General features: G+C 37.1%; 1 protein-coding gene across 2 annotated transcripts; it reads right to left on the bottom strand.

The window, feature by feature from the left end:
* Positions 1–267: 267 nt before the first annotated feature.
* LOC149198443 (uncharacterized) lies at positions 268–16209 on the bottom strand. Of its 2 annotated transcripts, XM_089399276.1 has the most exons (3): positions 16037–16209; positions 15758–15906; positions 268–786 (listed from the first exon to the last, which is right to left on the bottom strand). In XM_089399276.1, exons 1-3 carry the CDS (start codon positions 16040–16042, stop codon positions 768–770), a joined length of 174 nt encoding a protein of 57 aa, XP_089255402.1. In that variant the 5' UTR covers positions 16043–16209; the 3' UTR covers positions 268–767. The 2 variants fall into 2 exon arrangements, with proteins under 2 accessions (XP_089255402.1, XP_089255403.1); XM_089399277.1 differs by lacking the exon at positions 16037–16209 and having other exon boundaries at positions 15754–15918.
* Between the last annotated feature and the right edge of the window lie 8717 nt (positions 16210–24926).

Raw genomic sequence — 24926 nt, 5'->3', positions numbered from 1 at the left:
AGATTCATGGTAAATTTCCATGTGTTTAAACTTAAGTCTTGTTTGATTTTAGAACGCCTTACATGCAATGTCATCTTGACACACACAAAATGCAAAAGGGTTACTACTTGTCCTAAATAGCCTGGCATCGTTCCTATTGAATGATCCTCTGCCTGATTCAAATCTAATAGAAAATACTCCAGATATTTTAATATAGAAATATGTGCACACAAATTGTCTGAAATGACAGTTGACAGTCATCAAGTCTTTATCTGTCCAAGCACTAAATTAACAAATTTGAGACTTTATTTTATACATCCTGAAGCCAATGTTCTTTCATCCATAACAGATTACATAACCATTGTTTATGTTGGATGCCTTACTCAAAGCTAACCTGCAACTAAAGGATGCAAAAACTCACACATCGATTCAGAAACACCAAATAATGATTTCAAACCGCAGGACAGTAACAATACATACATTAACGAAGTCTGAATTAAGATACCCCCTTACTTCCTCTTTCCGATGCTACAACTGCCCACAACAGTTTCAAAATTTTCAACAGTACAAACTTACTAAAAGATTATTTCACTTGAATTATTTACTAGGCTTTAACACAATAGTCAAAAGCAATTTGCTTCATTTGCAGATACTAAACCATTATCTAATATAAAATGCACCATATGGTAGTAGAATCACCAACGTGATGTGTTGGGATTCTTGGCGTGTACCCTAATTGTCTTCAATGAGGTAGAAGAGAATAATGAGCACGGACAACATTGCACTCCTTACGTCAAACCTTTAGTCCTGAAATTAAAAGGAAATAATAAGCATAGCAATTCTGTAAATTCAATGAAGATGCATGAAATCAAGACAAGAAAGATTTATTGGCAAACAAACACCAGATCTGAATCTAAAGCAATCCTATAAATTTTTACTTCCAAATAGATTATGACAAGAAGGAAACAGACACATAACACAAAAAAACAAAACACAGCATGATTGAATGAAATATCCAATCGCGATTTTTAAAAATGACTGCCAGAACTCTACTTTCAATTTACGGGTGCAGTTTACAGAGGATGGAGTAACAACTTATACAAATAGGATAGATCTATGATAAGGTGCGCCACCCCTTGTAGACTCTTCAATATCCTTGCATCAATTCATGATGTAGAAATCATCCCAGATTATTGGTGATATGTTGGGCCAATCCAACAATGGGAGAAGATGGCACCTTAAGTTTCGGTGATGCGGACATTGACACTAAGTCAAACTGATTATTGTATGAATCATAGTAGCAATATTCAAGTACAAATACGGATATTAATACAATTAGGTACACAAAAAAAAAATACATCACACAAAATACCTAGTATGACTAAAATACAGAAGTAGACATCTCATAAGTACAAGAATGTGCATGTTTCAAATTTTATAAAATTTAAAAATTGTCAACCCATTCAAAATTTTCAAGCAACGTATATTAATCACGGTAAGCAACTTGAAACATATCTCATATTTGAAATATAACATATGATATAACCACTCAACATGCATACATATATATATACACACACATGATATAGCCATCCTCATTCCATTACTAGCCATGAAATTTATTAGTGTGAAAATAGAGTTTAACATGCAAGTGTTTAACACAAAGATACAAATGAAACAGAATGATATAGATAAATTTCAAATCATAAGTTAATAATTCCAGGCTTATGACCTCAATACCTGTATCTTTTTTAGGTTGATCAAGTAACATGTGTGACTTCCAACATTCATTCAAAATATTACATAGAACAAGAGTCACAAATTTGTTTGAAATGATTCCCGTGTTTTTGTGTGCCCATTGTTACTTTGCATCGCTCTGCAAAATCACTCTCTTACGCCATTGGAGTTTATGTTCATTTATATGAAACAGCATATAGGTTGAAGATTCATGAACCCAATGGTAGAGTTAAAAAATGGTATGAATTATCATTGGGCATAAGGATATGCCGTTATTCTAGATCTACTCGTATATTAACAATTAATGAATGCTTGAATCATGAAAAGTTAAATTATAGCATGATAATATCAGCACAGTTAAATTATTGAAGTTAAATTGTTGAAATTCCAATGTTTTATTAAAAATTAAATTTTAACAGAGTGGGCTAAACTATAGCATGAAATTCAAACATTTAAATATATTTCAACACACATAATAACATTTGGTCCATCTTTAAAAATTTTAAGTTGCAAATATATTTAAGCATTTAGTTAACTGTTCCATGCTATATCAAACATCCACCAATTTTCAGTTTCTATGAATTTCTGTACACCAAATGCCAATACAGTCGAATCTTGCTACTATGGTAAGAATGGAAAATTAACTTTATGAAGTGCACAACATAAAGAATAATTATGCCAGGATATGGTGCAATGTTTGCATGTTGGCTGAAGAGGAAATCGTATTGAAAGTGTGAATCTGAGATCTGTAGTAAAGAAAATATTTTATGGAAACAGAAAGGATGTAAAAAGATGAAAAGTTGAAAAGCCAGTTGTTCAAGTTTCTAGTAGATTATAAATTGACATGGCGAAAGAGATAGGGTTGGATCTTCATTGAAAATTTTGTACACTTGTATTCCCTAACAGGTAGTTTATTATCAAATGACAAAGTTGTCTTGCAGCTCTTCTTTTAAGTTTTCTGTCTGATTTATAACTGGCTTCTTGTTAAGCAGCTAAACTGCCAAATGTAAATTGTTTTTCAGATTCCTTTAATACAACCCAACTTTTCCCTGTGAAAAAACCTCCTCTGATATTCTAAACATATCATCACACACCATGTTCCGCCTGGTCCAATCACAACCAATCCTCCTAAATCCTAGAACATTTGTGCTCCTATTCTTTAGGGCACAATTCCTGCGCTCCAAAGTCAAGGCTCTCTCACACTAGCCCGTGAGCTGTGTCTTCACAAACCTTTATGCACAGAACTGATTGAATTACTTTGTGCCTCTCGTCCTTCCTTTATAGATTCAGTCCATGCTATAATACGCAAGTTACAAATTTGGAAGTTGAGTTGGTACTAGCTAGTTAACTGAGTCAAATTGGTCCCCTTCTCCAATCATCACTGGAGTTATAACTCGTCGTCCTTCAATCAATGACTGAAGTTTCCAACTCTTTTTATAAACTCAAACTGCCACTCGAACTGTAGCTAATCTGAAGAAGGGTCCACAAAACTGATCCTTCAACACTACACATGAACTTGTGAATATTATTCCCGCAAACTAGAAATAAACTCACCATCTCCATGAACTTGCTCCATGGTCAAAGGACAACTCGTGGTCTTCCTGGCTAAGGCATGCACCAAAGAAGACCTTCCACTCACTACAATTTTCAACACCAATCAGATCTTAAATGGATCATAAACATGATCTGCTCCACTGCCTATTGGATTTCGAACGGATGATTCTTCAATTAATTCTCGAGCTAGATTTCCTTAAACTATTTTCCATTCCCGATTAACAAACTCACTCTCAAGCTAGCTCTACAACAAGAAAATGGACATAATGATAACAACATAACCAGTGTGATACTCTTCTCATAAATCAAATACCCATTGAATTCATCAGAAGGAAAAAGATACCTTGACACAATTATCAATGGGTGCCCCAATTCTTTAATGACAATTAGATCCTAAATGGTTGGTCCTGCAGATCTGGACATAGATGCCTCAATTCGAAGTGACTACAGTGCTACTCACCTTGGCAGCAATGCTCCTCTCACCTTGATGATCGCTTTTTATGATCGTTTTGCCTCCATATACCCAACTTATCTGCTCTGTGACTTCTAAGGAAGCATGGATCTAGAGGAAAATGAGAAATAGATCTGTACATTGGAGAATCGGATTGCAAATTGTAGAGGTCAGCACATGCATTGAGTGCAGATCAATAAGTTTGGCTATGGATCTATGATGTAGATCTATAGAAGCTGGATCTATATTGGAAGATTTATATTTATACATTGTCAGATTTCAAATCTGTAAATCATCTTGTTAACTTTTAATACCAGGTTTCATTTATTTTTCCTCAACAATTAATTTGTACCTAGAAAATACTTTGCTCAATAAAATTCTGAAAAATGTTGGAAAATAAATACACTGGTATTTTTAACTTCAGAAATTAAATTGCAACGGAAATAAAATAGGAAAATCAACCACAGGAACAGCAAAAAATTATGCCCAAACAAATCCTCCTTCACTCTATTGAATCTGGAAAAAATAGGTCCTTGACCCAGAGAGTATACACAGAAAATATAGCACTATTGGAACCTAGATTTCAACCCACTGGAATTTTGGCCTCTAGAGAAATTTGGCCCTCTGAAAATTCAGCCTCACTGGAAAAATCAGCCCCGGAAATCTCAGCTCCTCCACCTGCAAAAATTGGCCTCCGCTTTCTCCACCAATATGGCCCCTTGCACACTAGGAAACTGAGCCTCCCTCCTCTGCACAAAACCGGCTAGAAGAACTTGGCCTCCCTCCTTCACCAATTTCTGCCTGCTCCAAAAACTCAACAAAAACCCAGCCACCTTCTCCATTAGCTTGGGCTCCCTAAATTTCACTCCCAAAAATTCCTTGTTGCAGACCTTTCCGTTCTCTTCAATTCTTGAATCTCACTCCTTAAGAAAATCACACTCTGAATCACAATGTGTCTTTCACCTCTCCCGTAGGCTTATTTTATAATTTCATTAAGCCAAATCCTTAACCCTAATCTCCTAAGTAATCAATGGCTAGGTATTGGTGCACAGATTGTTCCCACATATAAACAATTGGGCACGCATTCACTGACGGTGTAGTCCTCCCGCTCTAGGTGTAACTGCTGGTCCTCAGCACACCACAGGGGGTAACCCTGTAATATAATTGTCACATTTTCAATATGCAAATAATATAAGACCATATGCAAGTGTTTTAGTCATAGTAGATAATAGTGGCATTCACAGGAGGAAGGAAATCATTTGACGATATACAATTCTGAAGCCAAATTCCCAACGAGCAAGACAACAATAATAAAATACAGCGATAATGAAAAGTGAAGATTAGAGAAGTGAGAATATAAAGCAAGAGAAAAATAAAAACATTGATTTTAAAACAAAACTTCTCTCTGGTTAAATGAAAACATGTGTATCAGGTACAGGCATGTTTATTTTACTCTATGCTAAATAACAGTTAATATTATATATCGGGACTGATATTTACATTGGCATAAGCTTGCTTGGCATATTGCATTCATAACATTCATAGTAGGGCAAAGAAAACATTGGTATCAAAGTACAGAAATATTAAATTTGTAACAAAGGGAGTTGGGCACATTACAAAGTGGTATCAAAACCAAGGTTACAGCACTTGGGCTATATGTACTAGAAATCAGATCATACAAGAAAAGACTGCAGCTTGCATACATATGCTTTGATACAATGCTCATGTGGAAAATTTGAAATTAGAGAAAAATTCCCAATTCTAGATGAAATCCGAAGATTAGTGGTTTTAGCAGCATCAAATTTGGTTGGTACATGGCCGAATCCACTAGTGAAACCAAGCCTAGAGAATTTAAGGTAATTCTTTGGAAAAAAATGGAAAAAATTGTGAAATTGGTAAAAAATTCTAGTTCCGATGACTCGAAGAAAAATGATGTGGACTGTACAAATGACATGGGCCTATATAGATGACATGAAGGTGTCAAGTGGTGCCACATGGAGTTAGGTTGCACAGATGACAACCACGGGGCAAAGTCCATGAAGATGGGTGGTATTTCAATTTTCAAAGCAATTTCAAAGATATAAAGGCAGTATCCAAAACCATCTTTACATTGCTGTGAAATTCGGAGGGGAGCATGTGTCATCCCAAGATTCATTTCGGGGGCAAGTCTCCTTGTTAACCATTGAACATTTTCTAGCCTCGAAAGAATCCAATTCATCAATTGTGAAGCCTATCCACTGTTTGATATTTTGAAATGAAAATAACCATTCAAGATAGAGCATTTTTTGGCTCAATATAGATCTAGACTATCAAATCAAATGGATCTCTGTCGTTGGATATTTCAAGATGAAAAAACCCAATTATGGGTCAATCACTTCTGATTCTGAAATCAATCCCCACCATCCAATCACACCCAACAATTGTTGTTCAATATTTAGAGAGCAAGATCTATGTTAACCTCTGATCACTTATCTCTCAAAAATGAGGTCTTCCTCATTGGACCTCAGCTCGCTAGATTACCAAAGGATAGTGCACCACGTGGAGGATGTAGGGACAAGTGACAACACAGGACACCTTGTCCCATCCATGACCAGGATTGTGGCAAGTGGCAGATAAAGACAAAAGGGTACAAGTGGCCCACGAATTTGATGAAGTAGAGAGAGAAAGCTGAAGGGAGGCAACTAAGGATTGACATGGCAGGTTAGGAATAAAGGAGGATGACATGGCAAACTTTGGAAATGACATGTAAGGCCTAACTACCATATCAGCAGGCCCATGTCATGCCAAGCTGGCAAGATAAAGTTAAATATTAAAAAAAATATGAAGTTTGGAGCCAAAATTCTGTGTTGGATATAACAATAGCAAGAAGGCTCTCAACTAGGCAAAATTTTAGGGGTAGGTCCACAAGGAGGACTATAAAAGTGCCAATGAGTGTCATTGGCCAAATCAACACTGTAAGTTTGAGGATTCCTAAGTGGGGTAAGTCGTAAATCTAGATTGGTGGTAACACTTAAGTAATGCGAGTAAAGGTAGCAATGCTGTGCCCACGGACCCCACTAACTAAGCAAGCCTGCAATATCTAAGTTCAGATCAGCCGGTCGTCTATCAAAGTGGGTGTCCAGGTGGTTGGTAGCATGGTAAAACATTCATCCTTCCAACATCTAAAGGTTCAATTTACTTATTGGGGACAGACCCTATTGCTGATGAATTTGAATAGCAAGGAACAAGACCAGACATGGTGAAACCTAGAGGAAGTTTTGGGCAAATTCCAAAGAATTGGAATGGAGATGCAAAAATAAGCCAAAATCCACTATTCCAAGAAACTTTAGGGTATTTTTTGAAACTTCAGAGGAGGAAAAGGGATCACAGATCACCAATCTAGAAAAAAATTCCTTGTCAACATTTTACCTCCTCAACAATCCAAACAACTTTGTATGACAAAAGATTTCCCAATTTTGCTCCATTTGTGGGATAGTAGTTTCAGCTAAAAAATTGGAAAAAGGAAAAAATTGACAATTCTATATTGCTATAGAATTTGATTGGAGCATCAAATAATTAATTTGAGAGTTGTGCACTCACAATTGATATTATCCACACCCAGTACACAAGTTTTCTTAGTTTCTCTAGATTTTCTTCTGCAAGTGACAAAATTTGGCCCTTGGGATTAATTGTGATGATGATGATGATGATGATGATGATGATGATGGTTACCGTCCACTGAGACCAAATTGGTCTATCGGACCTATAATTTTGTCTGGCTCCTCGTCTTTCTTGGCGAGATTGGTGTTGTAGCTTTCTTTTTTTTTCTCTATGGTCTTCCAACTTTCTTTATCTTGCATCTCCTTCATCTCTTCTGATTCTTGGGACATTGGTGTCTTAGCTTCACGATCTATTGTGTTTGTCCTTTTGAAGATAGTCGGAGAAGAAGTTTGGTCTAGGAGATCTGCTTTGCCGTTAAATGGATATTCATTTTGTGCGGTATTCGAATGTAGAAAAAGGGGAAAATTACCAATGTTCCCACAGGGGCATGTCTCCCATTGTAGCTCCCCACATTTCCCATGCTCCCAGGATGGGGGATGCCTAGAGAAACATTTCCCCGTCCCCCTTATGGGGAAAGTCAAGGAAACATAGGGAGAAACGTATCCCCAAAAGGGGTGCCTTTTGGTGCCCCCCCTACATTTTGCCTAAAAACAATAATTTATGAGTGGGAAAGCTTAATATGCTATGTAACTAATGGTAATGTTAAATTCTTAAAGTAAAAGGATGAAAATGGAAGATAAAAGAGAATTAACATTACCATTAATTGTTTCAAGATGCTTGAGAGTGGTTCCAACCTCATTGGATTTTATATGGAGAAAGTAAAATTTTAGATCCCATTCAAAATCCAATAGACTTAACAATTTTTTGGATTTCAGGATTGGGGTATTGCAACCTTTCTAGTAGATTCTATCATGTATAAGGTTATGGAACTAGCATTTAATCAAGAGCACCAAACCCTCTATGTATCTCGATGTTGGTGGCATTGATTGTTGAACTCCTCTAACATGACCCTAGTAAAAATGTACCCATCACTTAAACAAAATTTTGATTTGACATATTAATCTTTTTCTATCTTATTTTAAACCTTCGAGGGTGATATTGATGATGAGGATCCCAATATAGGAAATGATTTTGATGATATGTAGATATTTGTTGTAGCATGATTTTTCTTGGACTATAGAGGCCATTTAGAGCCTCTTGGTTGATGTATTTTTTATTCAAATATGGACTGCACTCAATGCTATTTTGGCTATATGCACCCTTACACACACACACACACAAATATATGAGAAACTTTATGTATTTGTGTATCATGGTTTGAATTCATATGGGTGCACATGAATATTTATGTATTTTTTTCAAAATTTGAATATTTATGTATCTTTTTGGTTGACCAATTTTTTGGTCCAATTTTATATGGATTCTCAATTTTGAGGTCAATCGGTTGGATCACCAATCCAATTCTAATAACATTATTTCATTGTCCATTGTTCATTTTTTATTTTAACCTTTGAGTCTTGACCCTGGACACCGATGACCTCAGACCAAGTCTTTGACTCGCCACTCTTTACTATTTTTGAGTTTGATTAATTTCAATTTACTATTCCAATCTTCAAACTTTATGTCTACTATTTTGCTTAAGTATTAATCAAATTTTTGAGTAATAAATGATGAATTTAAATCAATGTAGATTCTAGAATCATGAACGATGAATCTAAATCATTGCATACAATATTTTACTATTTCTATTTTGTTGAATCATTTATGATGTATGATTCATTATATTTCATGATTGAATTTGAATTTGCGTCATGCTTACTACACACACCCTGACATCCCCCCTAAATTTCCCTAAAATTTGGGGGTGCTCCCAAACATCCCCCATGTGTCTCTCCCCGTTCTCGCATCCATCCATCCCAAAAACTGTTAGTTTTTGGTAGCATGAAAAGTGCTTTAGCCTTGAAAATTGGTGGAGAGATTAAGGCACATGAGTTCTAAAGAACCCAGAAACCGTTTGGTGAGATTCCACCCGAATTGTATTTTATTAAAATAATTGATATTTTTAATGGGGTTCCTAAGTCTAAACTTGGGGAAATTAAAATATTAATACGTATTAATCAAAATATGGGTAGAATGATCTAGAAGGCAAATCAAGACACATTTTAATCTTAGCCATTGATTAGAGACTTAATCTCAGTGGTTGAAGTCTCAATATGAAAAGTATAAGAAAGAGGCTTAGCGTTCATTTAGAAAGACACAAAGAGATTGAGGAAATCAATTTTCTAAGGTGAGAAGTTCTCAGGTGGAAAATCGACTGGGGAGATCTTGAGCTGAGGAGCAAAGATAGTTCAGGAATACAGACAGAGAGGCGGAGAGAAGCTTGTGGAGGCAACGCAGTCGCTAAGAGGACTGACAGTGGGCCAGTCTGAGCCCACACAACCTTGATGCAGAGCCAAAAGGGCCAACGCAGAGGAGAAAGTTGTCTTCCACGTAGAAAGCTGAAACTGTCGGGAACTGTCAAAACTGTCGGGAAAGCTGATGCAATGGGCAAAAGAGCTGATGTAGGGCTTGCGCAGAGCCAGCGCAAAAGTAGCCGAGGTTAGCCAGTCTTGCTGCCGGATCAACCAAAATCTGCCAGGTGAAGTGAGATAAAACTCACTCAAATTTTTCGCCATTGTATTTCTCTGTCACAAGTTTGCCGGGAGGGCTACCAGCATTTGTATTCAAAATTACTGCTTAATAATAATAAACCCTCAGCGCTGCTGCACCGGTTTTCCCGCATTGGATTTTTCCAGGGACCATTTTGTCCAAAACTAATTGTGTCTTTTGTATCTTGTTCTTTGCTCATTTTCCTTGTTTCATGTATATCAAATTTACAATAGTGTAGGCTGCAGAAGTAATTTGCTTCAATGTTCAAAGAATAGCTTGATAATGTATATTAAAATCAAGTAGGTGAAGTAGATTCAGATTTGCTGCAGTAGGGATCCCTTGAGGACTAGGAATTTTCACAAAAACTTGATGGAACATTGAAAATTCTTGACTTCAAAGAACTATAACTTTCAGCTTGGAACTCAAATTGAGGCATGTATTCGTTGGATGGCTTATTCAGTAGAGAATAAGTATGAAAGATTAGAATTTGGAAAAGTTCTTTTGGATTCTTCAGAAAAATAAGGAGGACTTTAGCTTTAAATAGCAAAAAATTGACAATGTGCATAATTTCCAAAATTTAAAAGGAAATGCCATAGATCTAGAAATGAAGCATATCTAACTGTTTTCATCATACTCACACTTCATGCAAAATCAGAATTACAACTAGATCAAGTAGGGTTCAGAATTGAAGAATAGCATAGAGGAAAAGTAAATATGGAAGATGGACAAAAACCCTAAAGTCATGAAGAAGAGGCTTGAATATAAGTGCAACAAATAAAGAGACAGAATCTAATGGACAAGGACATCATGGAGCCATTAGAGCTGGTAGAAACCATGAGTCTTATATATATATATATATATACACTGCAATCCTTACTCCACAATAATCCTTTATTAGGGCAATTATTAATTAATTATAGGGTGATTATGCTCGTTTACCATGCTACAAAGATGGTGAATGGTTTAGTCTATTTTAGTCAACTGTGCACCTCAAGGTCAATTTGAAGTGTTGAAATCCAGAGCAAAATGAACTAAGGTTTCTTGGTTGGGGTTGGCTTTCTCAACAAGCAACTGTCACTGTGGGCGATCGACATGAGGGCGCAGACACAAAATTGAAAATGAGGGAGATGGTGAAATATGCAGAGGAGTTCGTTCATTCTGTAATGGGCGAGTGGGATGCTTCTCACGATGAAGTCCATGCCCTCAAAGTTCGTAAATTTGTGCTCACTCTCAATACCAAATAAAAATTACCTCCCGAGAGCATGGAAATCGTAAGCCCTTTCATTTACTACTCATATGCTTCTAATGCATTTTCCTTGTATTTTGGGAAAACAATTGATCTTTGCAATGTTGTAATAGGTGGAGCTCGCATCCTTGTTATGTCACGTTGGTGAGTCTTTCCTCTGCTCCATCATTATTAGTTTTTTTGATGTCCATAGTGTGTGTCAGTACCCAACTTCTCAATATCCTTATGGTGTTTTGATCCCATTTATGGGTTTTCATTGCCCCACTTTTCACAGGTGATCACAAGTATACCAGGTGAGTCTTATCACTTTTTATATATGCAGTTTTCTGTTATCATGTTTTACTGCAGTCATGGCACTTTAGTTTGAAGACGGGGATATAACATGTGCACTGGATTTGTACAGGGTTTAGGGTTTAAGGACTAATGGTTGATGCTCATTTCTGCAGCAATGAATCCAAGTGTAAGGTCATTGAGCAGTTTCTGTAGAGCCATGGAGTGGAATCTGTCAAGAAAGACTAAATACCAGGAATTATAAATATTAAATAGAATGTGTACAGTTGTACTTTTATATACAACAAAGCATGAGGCCTATGTTAAATTTCATCTCAAATTCCAAGCTGTTGTTTTCTTAATAGGAATTTTATTGTTATGTTCTTAAGCAGTTTAAGGGATTTTTATTTTTTAATCCACTTCTATACGTCCTTTGCATAACAAAACAACTAATTCTTGGTTCTATTAATCCTGGTTCGAAAGTGTCAGATTCCTTAAACAGAGAGTTTCTCCCAGTGCAATTGGGTCCTTTTATGTCTCAATCCAGTTGGAAAGAAAATTTCTACTAACGGGTATATTTCCCAATGATACAAGTCTGTATTATTTAGAACAGGACTAGTGCTCTGGTGTTGTTGACAAGTTGATTTTCCTTAGAAATAAAACCCACTTTATTAGTCCTTTTATTGGCTTTGTTAATCCTCTAAGTTATCAGTAACTTGACCAGAAGAGCAGTTTCTTGTGTCATGCCCATTCCTGTTCTCCTTCCTTTCCTGTCTTGACACTACATTACATTACTATTCAGTTTTTGCTTTATATATGCAGTATATACTGTTGGAAGGGAGTTCATGTTTCTTATCCTTCAAAACGCTCTAGCCCCATTTTCTCATTGATTATGTGGTTGTCTAGTTCTTATTAGATTTTCTAGACCACGGTAAGGCTCTGCACTAAAAGAATTTATAAAAAAAACTAGATAGCTGAAAACTGAAAGCCACTGAAAACTGCAACTTTAATGATGCTAGCAGCTAGAATCTATAAACACATACTGCTGAAAATATATGACAGAAACTCCGTAGGTGGACTGTCAAAAACTTTTATTGCTTTCCCATTAATTCTTAACTGAAATCTACTACAGGAAAAATAACAAATTAATTCACTGCATGTGGCTGAACTGAATTTATTAAAACTATAACCCTCTTTTCTCCTTTTTAGATGAGAAGGTACAATCAAGCATGACTAATGGACAACAGCGCCAAAACAGGTGGTCTTAGCATCTAATCCTAGTGTGCTTTTCTTGCATGGATAAATGAGCCAAGTAAAGTGCAAGCCTGCGGCCTTTTAGAGATCTGTGCCCTTAACTGGACTGCATGTACCTTACCTAACTAAACTTAGACTTGAGTTAAAATTAGACAACTGCTATAATAAAACTGAACTAACTCATGTAAACTGCTGATGATAAGATGCACAATAGTTCAGGATAGATTGCTGGAAATAGAACAGTAATCACTCCTACATAATTTAATGCGCCATATTGCTAAATCTAGATAGAAGTGCACTGTCACTGTGTAGTTTGAGTTGCTGTAGCAAAAACGCCCAGATCTGTTCACAGGAGTGCCCAGTATTGCCACATGTGCGCTGTAGAAGACTATCTAAGATACATTCTAACACTCATTCTCACTGATGAAAGTGTTTTCCACAAATCCAAGTCTCTCTTTGAACATCTTGAAGTTCTTATTTGCTAGGGACTTCATCAATATATCTGCAACCTGCCAATCTCTTTAAATATACTCTAGAGCAACTATACCCTTTTGAACCCTATACTTGAGAAAATGCTACCTAGCATAAATGTGCTTGGAGCGGTCATGGAATTGGATTCTCAATGGTTTTTATACAACTTCGGTTGCCACGGTAGACTACAGTAGGCTCCAGTTGACTGGAATTTTCAAACCTCCGATGCTAGATGAGCGCGAAGTATTGATCCTAGATGGAGAGGCTGAGATCGAAGAAGACAACAATGTGCAACCAAAGATGAGACAAACTTGTCTAAATGCAAAGAACAACCACAAATCATCAATGCTAGGAAGAGATTGATTTGCTTTTATTGTCCAAAAGGGACAATAAAGCCCGACAAAGTGGAAATTGTTGCAATTTGTTGAGGAATTCCCTTGCCTGTTATACAAAGATGAAAAATAGGTTTGGGTGAACAAAAACCGCGAATGGGGGAAGTCTGTTTCGTAAATGAAGTGCACTTTATGGAAAGTTGCCACTGGTGGGCATTAACTGCTCAACTGGAGATGAAATGAAATTGGCTGCAAAATCAAAGATATATATTATAACTATCACAGTCAACCCTCCAGTGTCAAAACAAGAATTGTAAAATGAAGCCATATATGATTTACCGGTTCTAATCTGATTCTGGTCTTTGGCCTCGACCAGTTCAGAGAGCATTGAGATGAGAAGGAAATCAAAGTCCGATACTGTGTTCTTCATAACCAGCCATCAATATATATGCTGCTAGGAATTATACCTCATAAACCATCGTCATATCAGACATGGTAAGTGATGAAGCACCCAAAAAATAATAGTAATCTCGCCTATCCATTGACTTTGAAAGATATCTTCTGATTGTTTTAAACATGAGCTATAAAGCCCAAGTTTTAAGAACTGACCCCCATAAGAACCTATAACTATAAGTGAACAGATTATCTGCTTTCAAGAGTTACAGGCCTTTTGGATATAGCTGAGGCCTATGTCATTTTGTTGTAAATATTAATTATGATCCGTTTTCTTATGAAAAAAATACTGCTATTCGTGTGGACTGGGATTAGAAATGTGTTTGCAGGTGTGTTCACTCCCTTTTAAGTTTTTATTATTCGTATCTCATATTCATTTTAATTTCAATTAGTCCACCTTTGTTTCTAGCATTGAATAAATTAGTGTTGTTCCAACTTCCAATGTTCCCTTTTCCAAAATTTTCCTCTACATATAACAATTTAATTTTCTTAGAGGTTTCCAATACCTCAAGCTCAGTGTTCCTGTGTACATTAGAATGTCTCTCCTCCCGAATGCCCCGAATTGATTTCTCGTGGGCATAGTTGTTTTTGCCAGATTAATGTACCATTTTTATATCTAAGTGACATGCTTTTCCCAATTTTATTATTACGCCAAGAGAAGCAAGTACTATACAAAATTCATGAGGAATTCCCCAATGTATATCAGATTTGTTTAATGGTGCATTGAATATGGACACTACTACAAATTCATTTAAACCCGGGTTTGATATGCACCATCTAGATGATGCAATGGATGAATTGAACATGGATATTAGCACAGACCCGTTTAAACCCAGATTTGATATGCACCATCTAGATTAATCATGGGGAAAATTGACAGTGGACATTATTACATGGCCATTTAAACCTGGGTTAGATATCAAGCATCTAGATGATGCATTAAGTTTCATATTCATTTTAATTATTCTAACTTTGTTGCTTGGATTGGAAAAACAAGCGTTGCTGCAATTCCTCAATCATGGGGGAAATTGACAGTAGACATCATTACATGGGCATTTAAACCTGGGTTAGATATCAAGCATCCAGATGATGCATTAAGTTTCATATTCATTTCAATCCATCCAATTTTGTTTCTTGGATTGGAAAAACATGCGTTGTTCCAATTCCTCAAGCTCAATGTTCTTGTGGGCATTACAATGTCTCTTCCTCCAAATGCCCTGAATTGATTTCTTGTGGGAAAAAATCTTTTATTGAACTAATGCGTCATCTCAAGATCTGAGTGTTATGTTTTTTCCAATTTTATTAATACGCTAAGAGAATTGAGTGCCTAATCCCTCAACACATTGTTTTTGTGTGGGAGATCTATATAATGGTGCACTGGGTGCATTGAATATGGACACTAGCACAGGCGCATTTAAATCAGGGTTTGAAATACACCATCTAGATGATGATGCATTGGATGAATTGAATATGAACACACAAAGACCCATGACACATTGAACCAAGGTTTCATGTGCACCAAACAGACCATGTATTGGGTGAATTAAATATAGATGCTTGCACAGGCCCATCTAAAGGCTGGTTTGATATGGGCCATTTCAACAATCCATTGGGTGAATTGAATATGGACACTAACACATGCCAATTTTTACCAGGCTTTGATATCCACCCTAGAATTTATGCATTGCATGCACTGGATATGGACACAAGTACAGACCCATTTAAACCAGGTTTTTCATATACTGCTCAGGGTCGCGAAACTTTAACAAATAATTCATTTATGTTCATGAAACTGAGAAAATGAGGCATAAGCGCACCTACGTCTGCTTGGAGTAAACAGAAGAGGAGGGGACGCGTTTGTTTCTGAACATCATGTATCCCACTGGCAATACCACTCCCACCATCATGATGACTGCCCCCATCAAATATCGCACAGGCCCTGGTGCTTCTAACTCTAAAAGCCTCCGTAGCTGTGCTTCCATTAAAACCCAAAAATCAACAGATCCAACATTCCACGGACAATTAATTATGGTGCCATATTATAGGGAAAAATGCAAATCAGTGAGTTTGTAGGGCATACAGAAATAGAAAAACACTTACCGGCATGTTGGGCTTCTGCGGATGGCCTTCTTATTGACCTATCTAATTGCAGGAATGGTGAAATGAGTAGTTGTCCTCCGGGTTTCGGGTGCAGAAGGAGCGCATAGAGCAGCGATGTTTTTCGTATTCTCTAGAATGAGCTTATATACTGGTTTAATCAGCCTTTCGCGGATTTTTCGTTAATATAAAGTGACGCAAAGTCAGTGGGATGTCGAGAGTTGGGTGGAGTATTGATAACTAAATCTTCAGTTTAAATTTGGGTTTGGATTAATAAATAGAGGTATTAAAAATAATAATAATAATAAATTTAAATTTCGCTTTGGATTAATAAATAGAGGTATTAAAAATAATAATAATAAAAAATTTATGAAGGTGAGGTATTAAAAATAATAATAATAAAAATTTATCGAGTTGAGGTATTAAAAATAATAATAAAAATTTATGGAGTTGTTCTGAGTGTGATTTTTTAATATTTGAGGTGAAATCTTGATTTGTGTTATCTAAATTAGTTTTTTTGATTGTATATATGGATTCAGCACCCGTGAAAAATTCTTAGGGCACTTCTATTATGCAGGGGTTACCCATCAAACTTGTGATTTCAATGAATTCATCCCCGAATTTAAAGAGATTAGACCCCAAAAAAGGACCAAAAAAGCTTCCAAAAAGTCACACTATTGTTAAAATATAATAATTTGAGGAATTATTTATATTTTTTATTTTAATTTTAAAGTTTTATAAAATTGATATTTTAAAATTTATTTTTTACTATTATTAAATAAAATATTTATTTTTCTTCATGGTGGGTTAAAAGCTAAGATTAAAGAAGACTCGAGAAAAATCAGCAGTCGATAATTCTTTATCTTAATGTTAGTTTTCATGAATGGTTCGTGCTATAGGAGGGAGCCTATAACAAAGTAGCAGTGCAAGACCAACATCTCAAACATTTGGCATCTCCTTCGAACCAAGGGGCTCCAAAACCTTAGGCTACTACAAAAGAGAGTACAACTAGCCAACAAAGGAATGTAGCAAACAAAGCAAAGACTAGTCATAGATCCCTAGGGCATTGCCTCCCGAAAGCAGCAACATATCCTAAGTTTGAATTCCACTTAAATAGTATTGGAGAATATCTCCAATACATTAGAGACCATGCCCTCATAAGCAAATTTTTAGGCCTATGGCCCTTGAAGAAAGCCCTCTCTCAATGGATCTAGCAAAAATGGAAACCAAAGGGTCATATCAAGCTAGAATTGGGGGGTAATGACTTCTTCACCATTATCTTTGCCAACGCACAAGACTAAATGTAAACATTCGAGAATGACCCATACTTTTTCAACTATGCAATGCCTTACTTAAGGTTTTGGACAAAGAGAATTGTCCCTGACAAAGCAGACTATTGATTTTTCCATGACACTCAAGAATTTGGTTTAAGCCTAAGATCACGATCACAAACACACTCATATGCGACAACACTTCTACTTTGCACAACGGAATAAACACAACAAGGAATCAACTAATACATGAGATCAAATTTTCAACCCAACTTTGTTATATTACAAATCTTTAATACAACAATCTTGGGGCTCCCATACCAAGGATCATGGCCCTTACAACCAACCCTGATACAAGACAACAACAAGGGAATTGTATCAACAACTATGATTACCAATCTACCCTGAAAAAAGTACAATTGACTTACTTGCTAATGTAGCACTCCACAACCCCTTTCAGTCCATGTACCTTAAACGCATTTGGGAGTCAATTTCCTTCCCTTATGCAGCTCAATGATCTACCACTATCAATGATCACTGCTCCTTTAGGTCACTGAACTTTGTCCCAACACAATCTACCCTCTAGTTGCTTTTTCTTCCTTCAAAGACACCAACACATAGGGATTTCACAACTCTACCACACTGTTGCTCCAAAGATGGCCAGACTTAGGGCTTGGAGGTAGCCCTCTTATCACTAAAGTTGATCCATTGTCAACCACTGTACTAAGGCACAAATGACAACCCTCTTATCATCAACCATCCACACTTCAAGTCAATGAACTAGACCCCAAAACCACCTACCCACTAACAACCCTCATTGTCCTTCACAAGGGATTGTACTTAGGGCACACAACCAACTTTCTAGTAGCCCTTCAATACTATACACAAGTCGCTACATATTTGTCCAACCAGGATCTACACAACCTTACAAAACATCAAACACAAAAAGACAAACATACTTCTATTTTGGGCGTCCTTCTTTTTTGCCCTTAATTTCTTCAAGACTTGTGCATATACCTAATATTTTTGGCCCTCTAATTAGGGCTTCCTGCATAGCCACGTCATCCCTAAATCTACGGCCCAATCTCCTCAAAAATCATGTGTTATACCTCCATTGAAAAGCCCTTTCTCCTACATTGTTTCACAACGTATTTTGACCCTTAATCGCAGGTCTACACCAAGGTAACATTGTCTCAAATATGCACCCAAACTAGGGCTTGGCCCTCCTGAAAACACAAAGAAATAACAATGACTTGTACATTGAGAAATAGCACCATTACAGGCACAAAAATATGCCTTTCAAGCTTAGCCTACAATTTGCCTAACTTGTCCTAGACCAAACATAGAAAAAAAGACATCAAACTAACGTTGTCTACACCAAGGTAATGTTGTCTCAAATATGCTCCCAAACTAGGGCTTGACCCTCCTGAAAACACAAAGAAATAACAATGACTTGTACATTGAGAAATAGCACCATTACATGCACAAAAATATGCCTTTCAAGCTTAGCCTACAATTTGCCTAAATTGTCCTAGACCAAACATAGAAAAAAAGACATCAAACTCAACTCCTTCTTTGTTTGGAATGGCTCCTCTAGGTTGTGGATGCCTTAGTTGTCCTTCTTCTTTGATGTTTTTGAACTTGCGATGTGTGTTTGATCAAATGAGCCTCACTCTTATTTATATGTTTCTCTTGGGCAATGACTAGCCCTCCAAAGGACACCTCTCAAACCAAACCGACTTGAACAACTTTTCAATTAGCCCACTACATATAAATAAAAATTAGTTTCTCTCATTTGATCAAGCCCTCCATGGTTGCCTTCAGGCCCCTTGGTTCCTTTAAAGGTGCTCCACTTGTAACAATGGTCAAACCATCAAAACTCCTCTTGGTTTCTTGCCCACAACTTGGGGTGCCAAAACCCACTGCTTGGGTACTTCAACCACAAAGCCCTTTTTGGTGCCAACTCACACAAACCCAATACCTAGGGTTGTGGAGTACCTCCCAAGCTACATAAATCAACACTCCCTCTTAGTGAGGGAGGTACTTCCACCACTTGGAAGTATATCATCATCATCATCACTACTAGCGACACTAGCCCAACTCCTGGCATTCACCACTACAACATACCATGTAGAATGAACCATGCTCATCTTGGTAGTATCTTTGCCTCATCTCATCAAAAGCTAAAGATATCAAACTTCCATAGGGAATCTCCCTCTAAAGCTAGACTCCCTCTAAGACTACATGATCTCCATTGGCTCACACTTTCGCTAATATTGTGTCCTACATGTTCAGTCTGAGCTACGGTCGAACACGGACCACATCACACAGTAAACCAACCCTGCAAACAATCTCATCCTCCTGGGTCAAAAACCACATGTGCACATGGCTCCAATCTAGGTTGTGCAACATCACTGCCCAAAGAGGAAACTAGCATGTTGACATCTTACCCATCACACAAAGACAACTAGTCCATGCCAAAGCAACCCTCGAGTAGTCCCAACGATCCATGACAAGTCAAAGGAAGTTTGTGATCTGTAAACGGCTACACAACAAATTGTTGTTCACTGAGTTCTCCACTGATCCACTAGAACTCCCATCCCATCCCGCCATGTAGCCTATTGAGTCTACATCTCCATGTTCTCCATTAAACCCTCTGCTCCATGATCTAGAAAATCTCAGCTCCCTCTAAGTTGCTTCATTGTGTACACTCTAATCCACTGGCCCTTCAAAGTAGCTCTGCTACCATGTTGATTTTTCCACAACACTCAAGAATCTCGTTTGATTCTAAGATCACAATCATAAATGAAATCAAATGCCACAACACTTCTACTTCGCACAACAAAATAAACACAACAATGAATCAACTAGTACACAAGATAATTTTTTCAACCAAACGTTGTTATATTACAAATCATTAATACAAAAATCTTAGGGCTCCCATACTAGGGATCATGGACCTTACAATCAATGTTAATATAAGATAACAACTAGGGCTTGTTATCAACAACTATGATGACCAATCTACCCTGAACAAAGTACAATTGACCTACTTGTTGATGTAGTGCTCCACAACCCCTTTCAGTCCACGTACCTTGAACACATACGGTAGTCCTTTGCCTTCCCTTCTACAGCTTAACAATATGCCACTTTCAATGATCATTGCTCCATTGGGTCGTTGAACTTTAGTTGAACACAATCTACCCTCTAGCTGCTCTTTCTTCTTTCAAATATACTAGCACATAGGGACTTCATACTCTGCCCACTTATGCCACACTAATGTTCCAAAGATAGCCATACTTAGGGCTTGGAGGTAGCCCTCTTGTCACTGAAGTTGATCTGTTGTCAACTACTAAAATAGGGCACAAATGACAACCCTATTATCATTAACCATGCACACTTCAAGTCAATGAACTAGAGCCCAAAACCACCTTCCCATTAACAACGCTTATTGTCCTTCATAAGGGACTATACTTAGGGCACACAAACAACTTTCTAGTAGCTCTCCAATAATGTACACAAGTTGTTACAAAACTATCCAACCGGGACCTACACCACCTTGCAAAACATCAAACACGGAAAGACAAACATACCTTTGGTTTAGACCTTCTTCTTTTATTCCCTTAATTGCTTCATGACATATGCATATACCTGATATTTTCTACCCTCTAATTAGGGCTTCATGTACAACCATGTCAGCCCTAAATTTGCAGCCCAATCTCCTCACAAATCCTGTGTTATACCTCCACTTACAAGCCCTTCCTCTTGCGTTATCTCACAAGGTATTTCAGCCTTAATCACGTGTCTACTCCAAGTTAATGCTACCTTAAATCTTCTCCCAAACTAGGGCTCAACCCTCTTGAAAACGCAGAGAAAATAAGAATGACTTGTGCACATAGAAATAACACCATTACATGCACAAAAATATGCTTTTTAAGATCGGCCTAAAAGCTGCCTAACTCGTCATAGACCAAACACATAAAAAGACATCAAACTCGACTCCTTCATTTAAAAAGGCTTCTCTAGGCTATGGCTCCCTTAGTTGTCCTTCTCCTTTGATGCTTTTCACTTATTATGTGTGTTTGTCCAAAGGACACCTCTCAAGCCAGGCCAACTTGAACATCTTATCAATTAGCCCACTACATATAAATAAAAAATAGTTTCTCTCATTTGATAAATGCCTCCATGGTTGCCCTAGGACCCCTTGGTTCCTTTAAGGATTCTCCATTTGCAACAATGTTCATACCTCAAAACTCCTCTTGGTTGTGCGCCCAGAACTTTGGGTGCAAAATCCATTGCTTAGGTACTTTGCCCACAAAACCCTTTTGTGGTGCCAACTCACACAAACCTAGTACCCAAGGTTGTGGAGTAACTCCCAAGCTACATAAATCAAGACAGACTTCACAGAAGCTCCACTCTGGATTCAAATGTATTCCTTGCCCAGAGAATTATGGGAGAAGAGACACTAGCTAGTATTAGAAATATGTTGGGGAACTTCATCAAAGTCTTGGAGGCCATAAAACAAATGAGGTGTATATCTTATGCTTGTATCAATGTTTACAAGAACATATTGGAACCCTTGCCTGAATCTATAGACATTTACCACCAAGATGACCTTTGGAAGCAAACCTTGGATTACAAGCATATTACATGTAGATGTCAATGTTGCCACAAATATCTACATCTCTATCAGAATTGCCCCCTTCTCGCTCTCTTGATCTCTCTGATTCAACCCTAACACTTATACCAAGATGGCTTCTCCAAGTTGATCAATCGTCGTCACAACCCTCGACCCCCCAACCTTGATACTAGCAATTGCTTTGACCTGCTTGCTAATCTCAACCCATCGACTCTCCCCTCCTGAATTTGAGATGCTTAACTCAAGCAATCCCAATATCTCTAATTAGATTCCCCCACCCACTTCCAAAGAAAGCTTGAAATTAGTGATGTAGAAGCTACTTTCAATAGATTCAATGATTTCCCACCTCAACGATGAAGTTGAAGATATGGACCTTGATTCCTTTAACCTCCCAAGCATTACAAAATCCTGGAAAGGAAAATACCCCAATTCCATTCCTAAACACTAGTTAAAAATTCTAAGTAAATCTATTCTCAAATATCGCCATTGGGCTCAAAAATCCTCCAAAGGACAACAAGTGTTAGTCCACTTGGGGTTCATCTCCATTCCCCTAAAGGAAACAACAAAACCCCACATAGATGAAAAGAAAAAAGAATAGAAGAGAAATAAACAAATCCTTGAATAACTGGGGGAAATCCTGGTCAACTAGGGCAAAATTAAGCTAATCTCAGAGGTTTAACGCTCCACCAATTCCTCCCCTCCATGAAACCTATATCTTGGAATATTATAGGCCTCAACTATAAAGGAAATACACTTCTAAAATCCAAATGGAATTTAGAACATACAATCTTCTTGATGATCTAGGAAACTAAAATTTCTTGTAAGCCTATAAGTCAACTAACAACTAAATGGTGATGTGGCTGCCAATTATTAGTGATCGATGCCCAAGGACAGCCTAGTGGCCTAGCTATTCTCTGGAATTCTCAATAAGTCTTTATATCACCTTTTTCAGAATTTCAACTATTCAATTCTAACTCATTGGGTCTACAAAAACCTACTTCCTCTCAAATGTTTGTGGTCCTACGTTGCTCTGAGATAAAGTCCAATCCCTAAATTCAATCGAGTAGCTCAACCTTCTAATATCTCTAGTTCCCAAGATTCTAGGTGGAGATTTATATATGATCAAATCCGTCAAGGAAAATAAGGGGGGCATTAGAAAATTGGAGTCAGATTCTATCATTTTCCAAGATTTAATAGCTTCTTCCCATATGCTCAATTTGGACACCATTAACGACATCCATACTTAGAACAATTGCAAATGAGGTTTGCAACAAATAACCTCCAAACTAGATAGATTCCTCGTCTCAGAGAATACCATGGTCTGAGATATATTTATGGAAGCTCTATTCTCCCAAGTCATGGATCAAACCATTGGTAAATTAAGATAGATATATACATCAAAGCTCAACCAAAAAACTAGTCATTTTGCTTGGAAAGATTCTCGATTCAACACCCTGCATTTCAAAACAACGTCATGGAATGGTGGGAAGAAATGAAACACAAATGGAACAACCATATATCATCTGCTTAAATGGAAAGCATTTAGTGAGAATCCATCCATAGGGCGGTTTTGATGAATTAATCAAGGAGGAGGCTAGACTTCTAACCCAACCCGAGGAATGAAGAAAACAGGAGGAGATTCTTTGGTAGCAAAGGTCCAAAATCCGTTGGATAAAATAAGGGGAGAAAATACATCTTTCTTTCACAAGTATATGTTGCAACATCGCCACCACAATCACATTTCCCCCTTAAAGAATCAAGAAGGCATCAAGGTATAGGACCACGAGGATATGGAATAAGAGCTAATCTAGTTCTACAAAAACATCCCATCGGATCCAAAACCACAACAAGATGCATCCATACAAAGAATTCTATTGAATATCCCATTGCTAGTCACTAGTAAACAAAATGAAGCCCTTCCAGGAGAAATCACTATAGAAGAAGTGGAATTAGTGATAAAATCCATGCTTAGAAACAAAAGCCCAAGGCTTGGATAGTTTTACAATTGATTTCTCCCAATCTTGTTGCACAACAATATGAATTGATCTATGGGAAGTAGTGGATGAATCACATAGATCTCGAACCATACTCTAAGCACTTGATGTCATCTACTTCACTCTTGTCCCTAAAAGAGACAACGTGGAAGACCCTAACGGCTTCAAGCCTATTTCCCCCTGCAATGTTGTATATAAAGTGATCATTAAGATCATTTCCAACTACCTCAAACCCCTACTCCCTCATCTCATTCCAGCTAAGTAATTAAGTTATGTTGGAGGGCAGGAAATTCTCAATGGTATCATGATTTCCCATGAAACCATTCATTCCTTAAAACTATCTAAAAATCTAGACATGTCGCTTACAATCTATCTCTCCAAATCCTTTGACAAACTTAATTAGGCCCATATTTTCCAAATCCTTCAAGCCTTTGGCTTTGCTAGATCAAAGATCTCATTTCCTTATCCTTCTTCTCTATTCTTTGGAATGGTTATCTCGCTAAGCCCTTAACATCTTGTGGTACTTTCGAAGGTGACCCTCTCTCCCCTTTCAACAAAATTACCAACTTAACGAGAACTGTGACCTCAAAACGAGAACTCTAGCCCAAAAAACCTCTATTTTTGAGCAAAAAACATGAAAAAGCACACCAAAAACGAAAATTGTTGATGTTGCATCAATGTTTTTTTCTTCTTCTTCTTCTTCGAGTTAAAATTCCAAAAAAATTATAGCAATAACATAACAAACCAAAAATTTTGTGCAATAAACATAAACAAACACCCCGAAAACTAGAAGTGTTGATGTTGCATCAACATTTATTTATTTATTGCCGGGTAATAATTCCAAGTTTTTCTTTTAAGAGTGACATTAAAAACTATTTTTGTGTGCAATAAACATGAAAAAAATACCTCGAAATCGAAAATTGTTATTGTTGCATCAACTCTTTTTTTCCCCTGTTAAATTTCAACATATTTTAGAGACGACATTACAA

The sequence above is a fragment of the Pinus tabuliformis genome, chromosome 2_1 (genome assembly GCF_031772625.1).
Source record: "Pinus tabuliformis cultivar Carrire ecotype Pingquan chromosome 2_1, CPIR1, whole genome shotgun sequence".
Taxonomy (NCBI): Eukaryota; Viridiplantae; Streptophyta; class Pinopsida; order Pinales; family Pinaceae; genus Pinus; species Pinus tabuliformis.
Note: the sequence above shows the minus strand (reverse complement) of the source record. Positions and strands in the feature narration are given on the sequence as shown.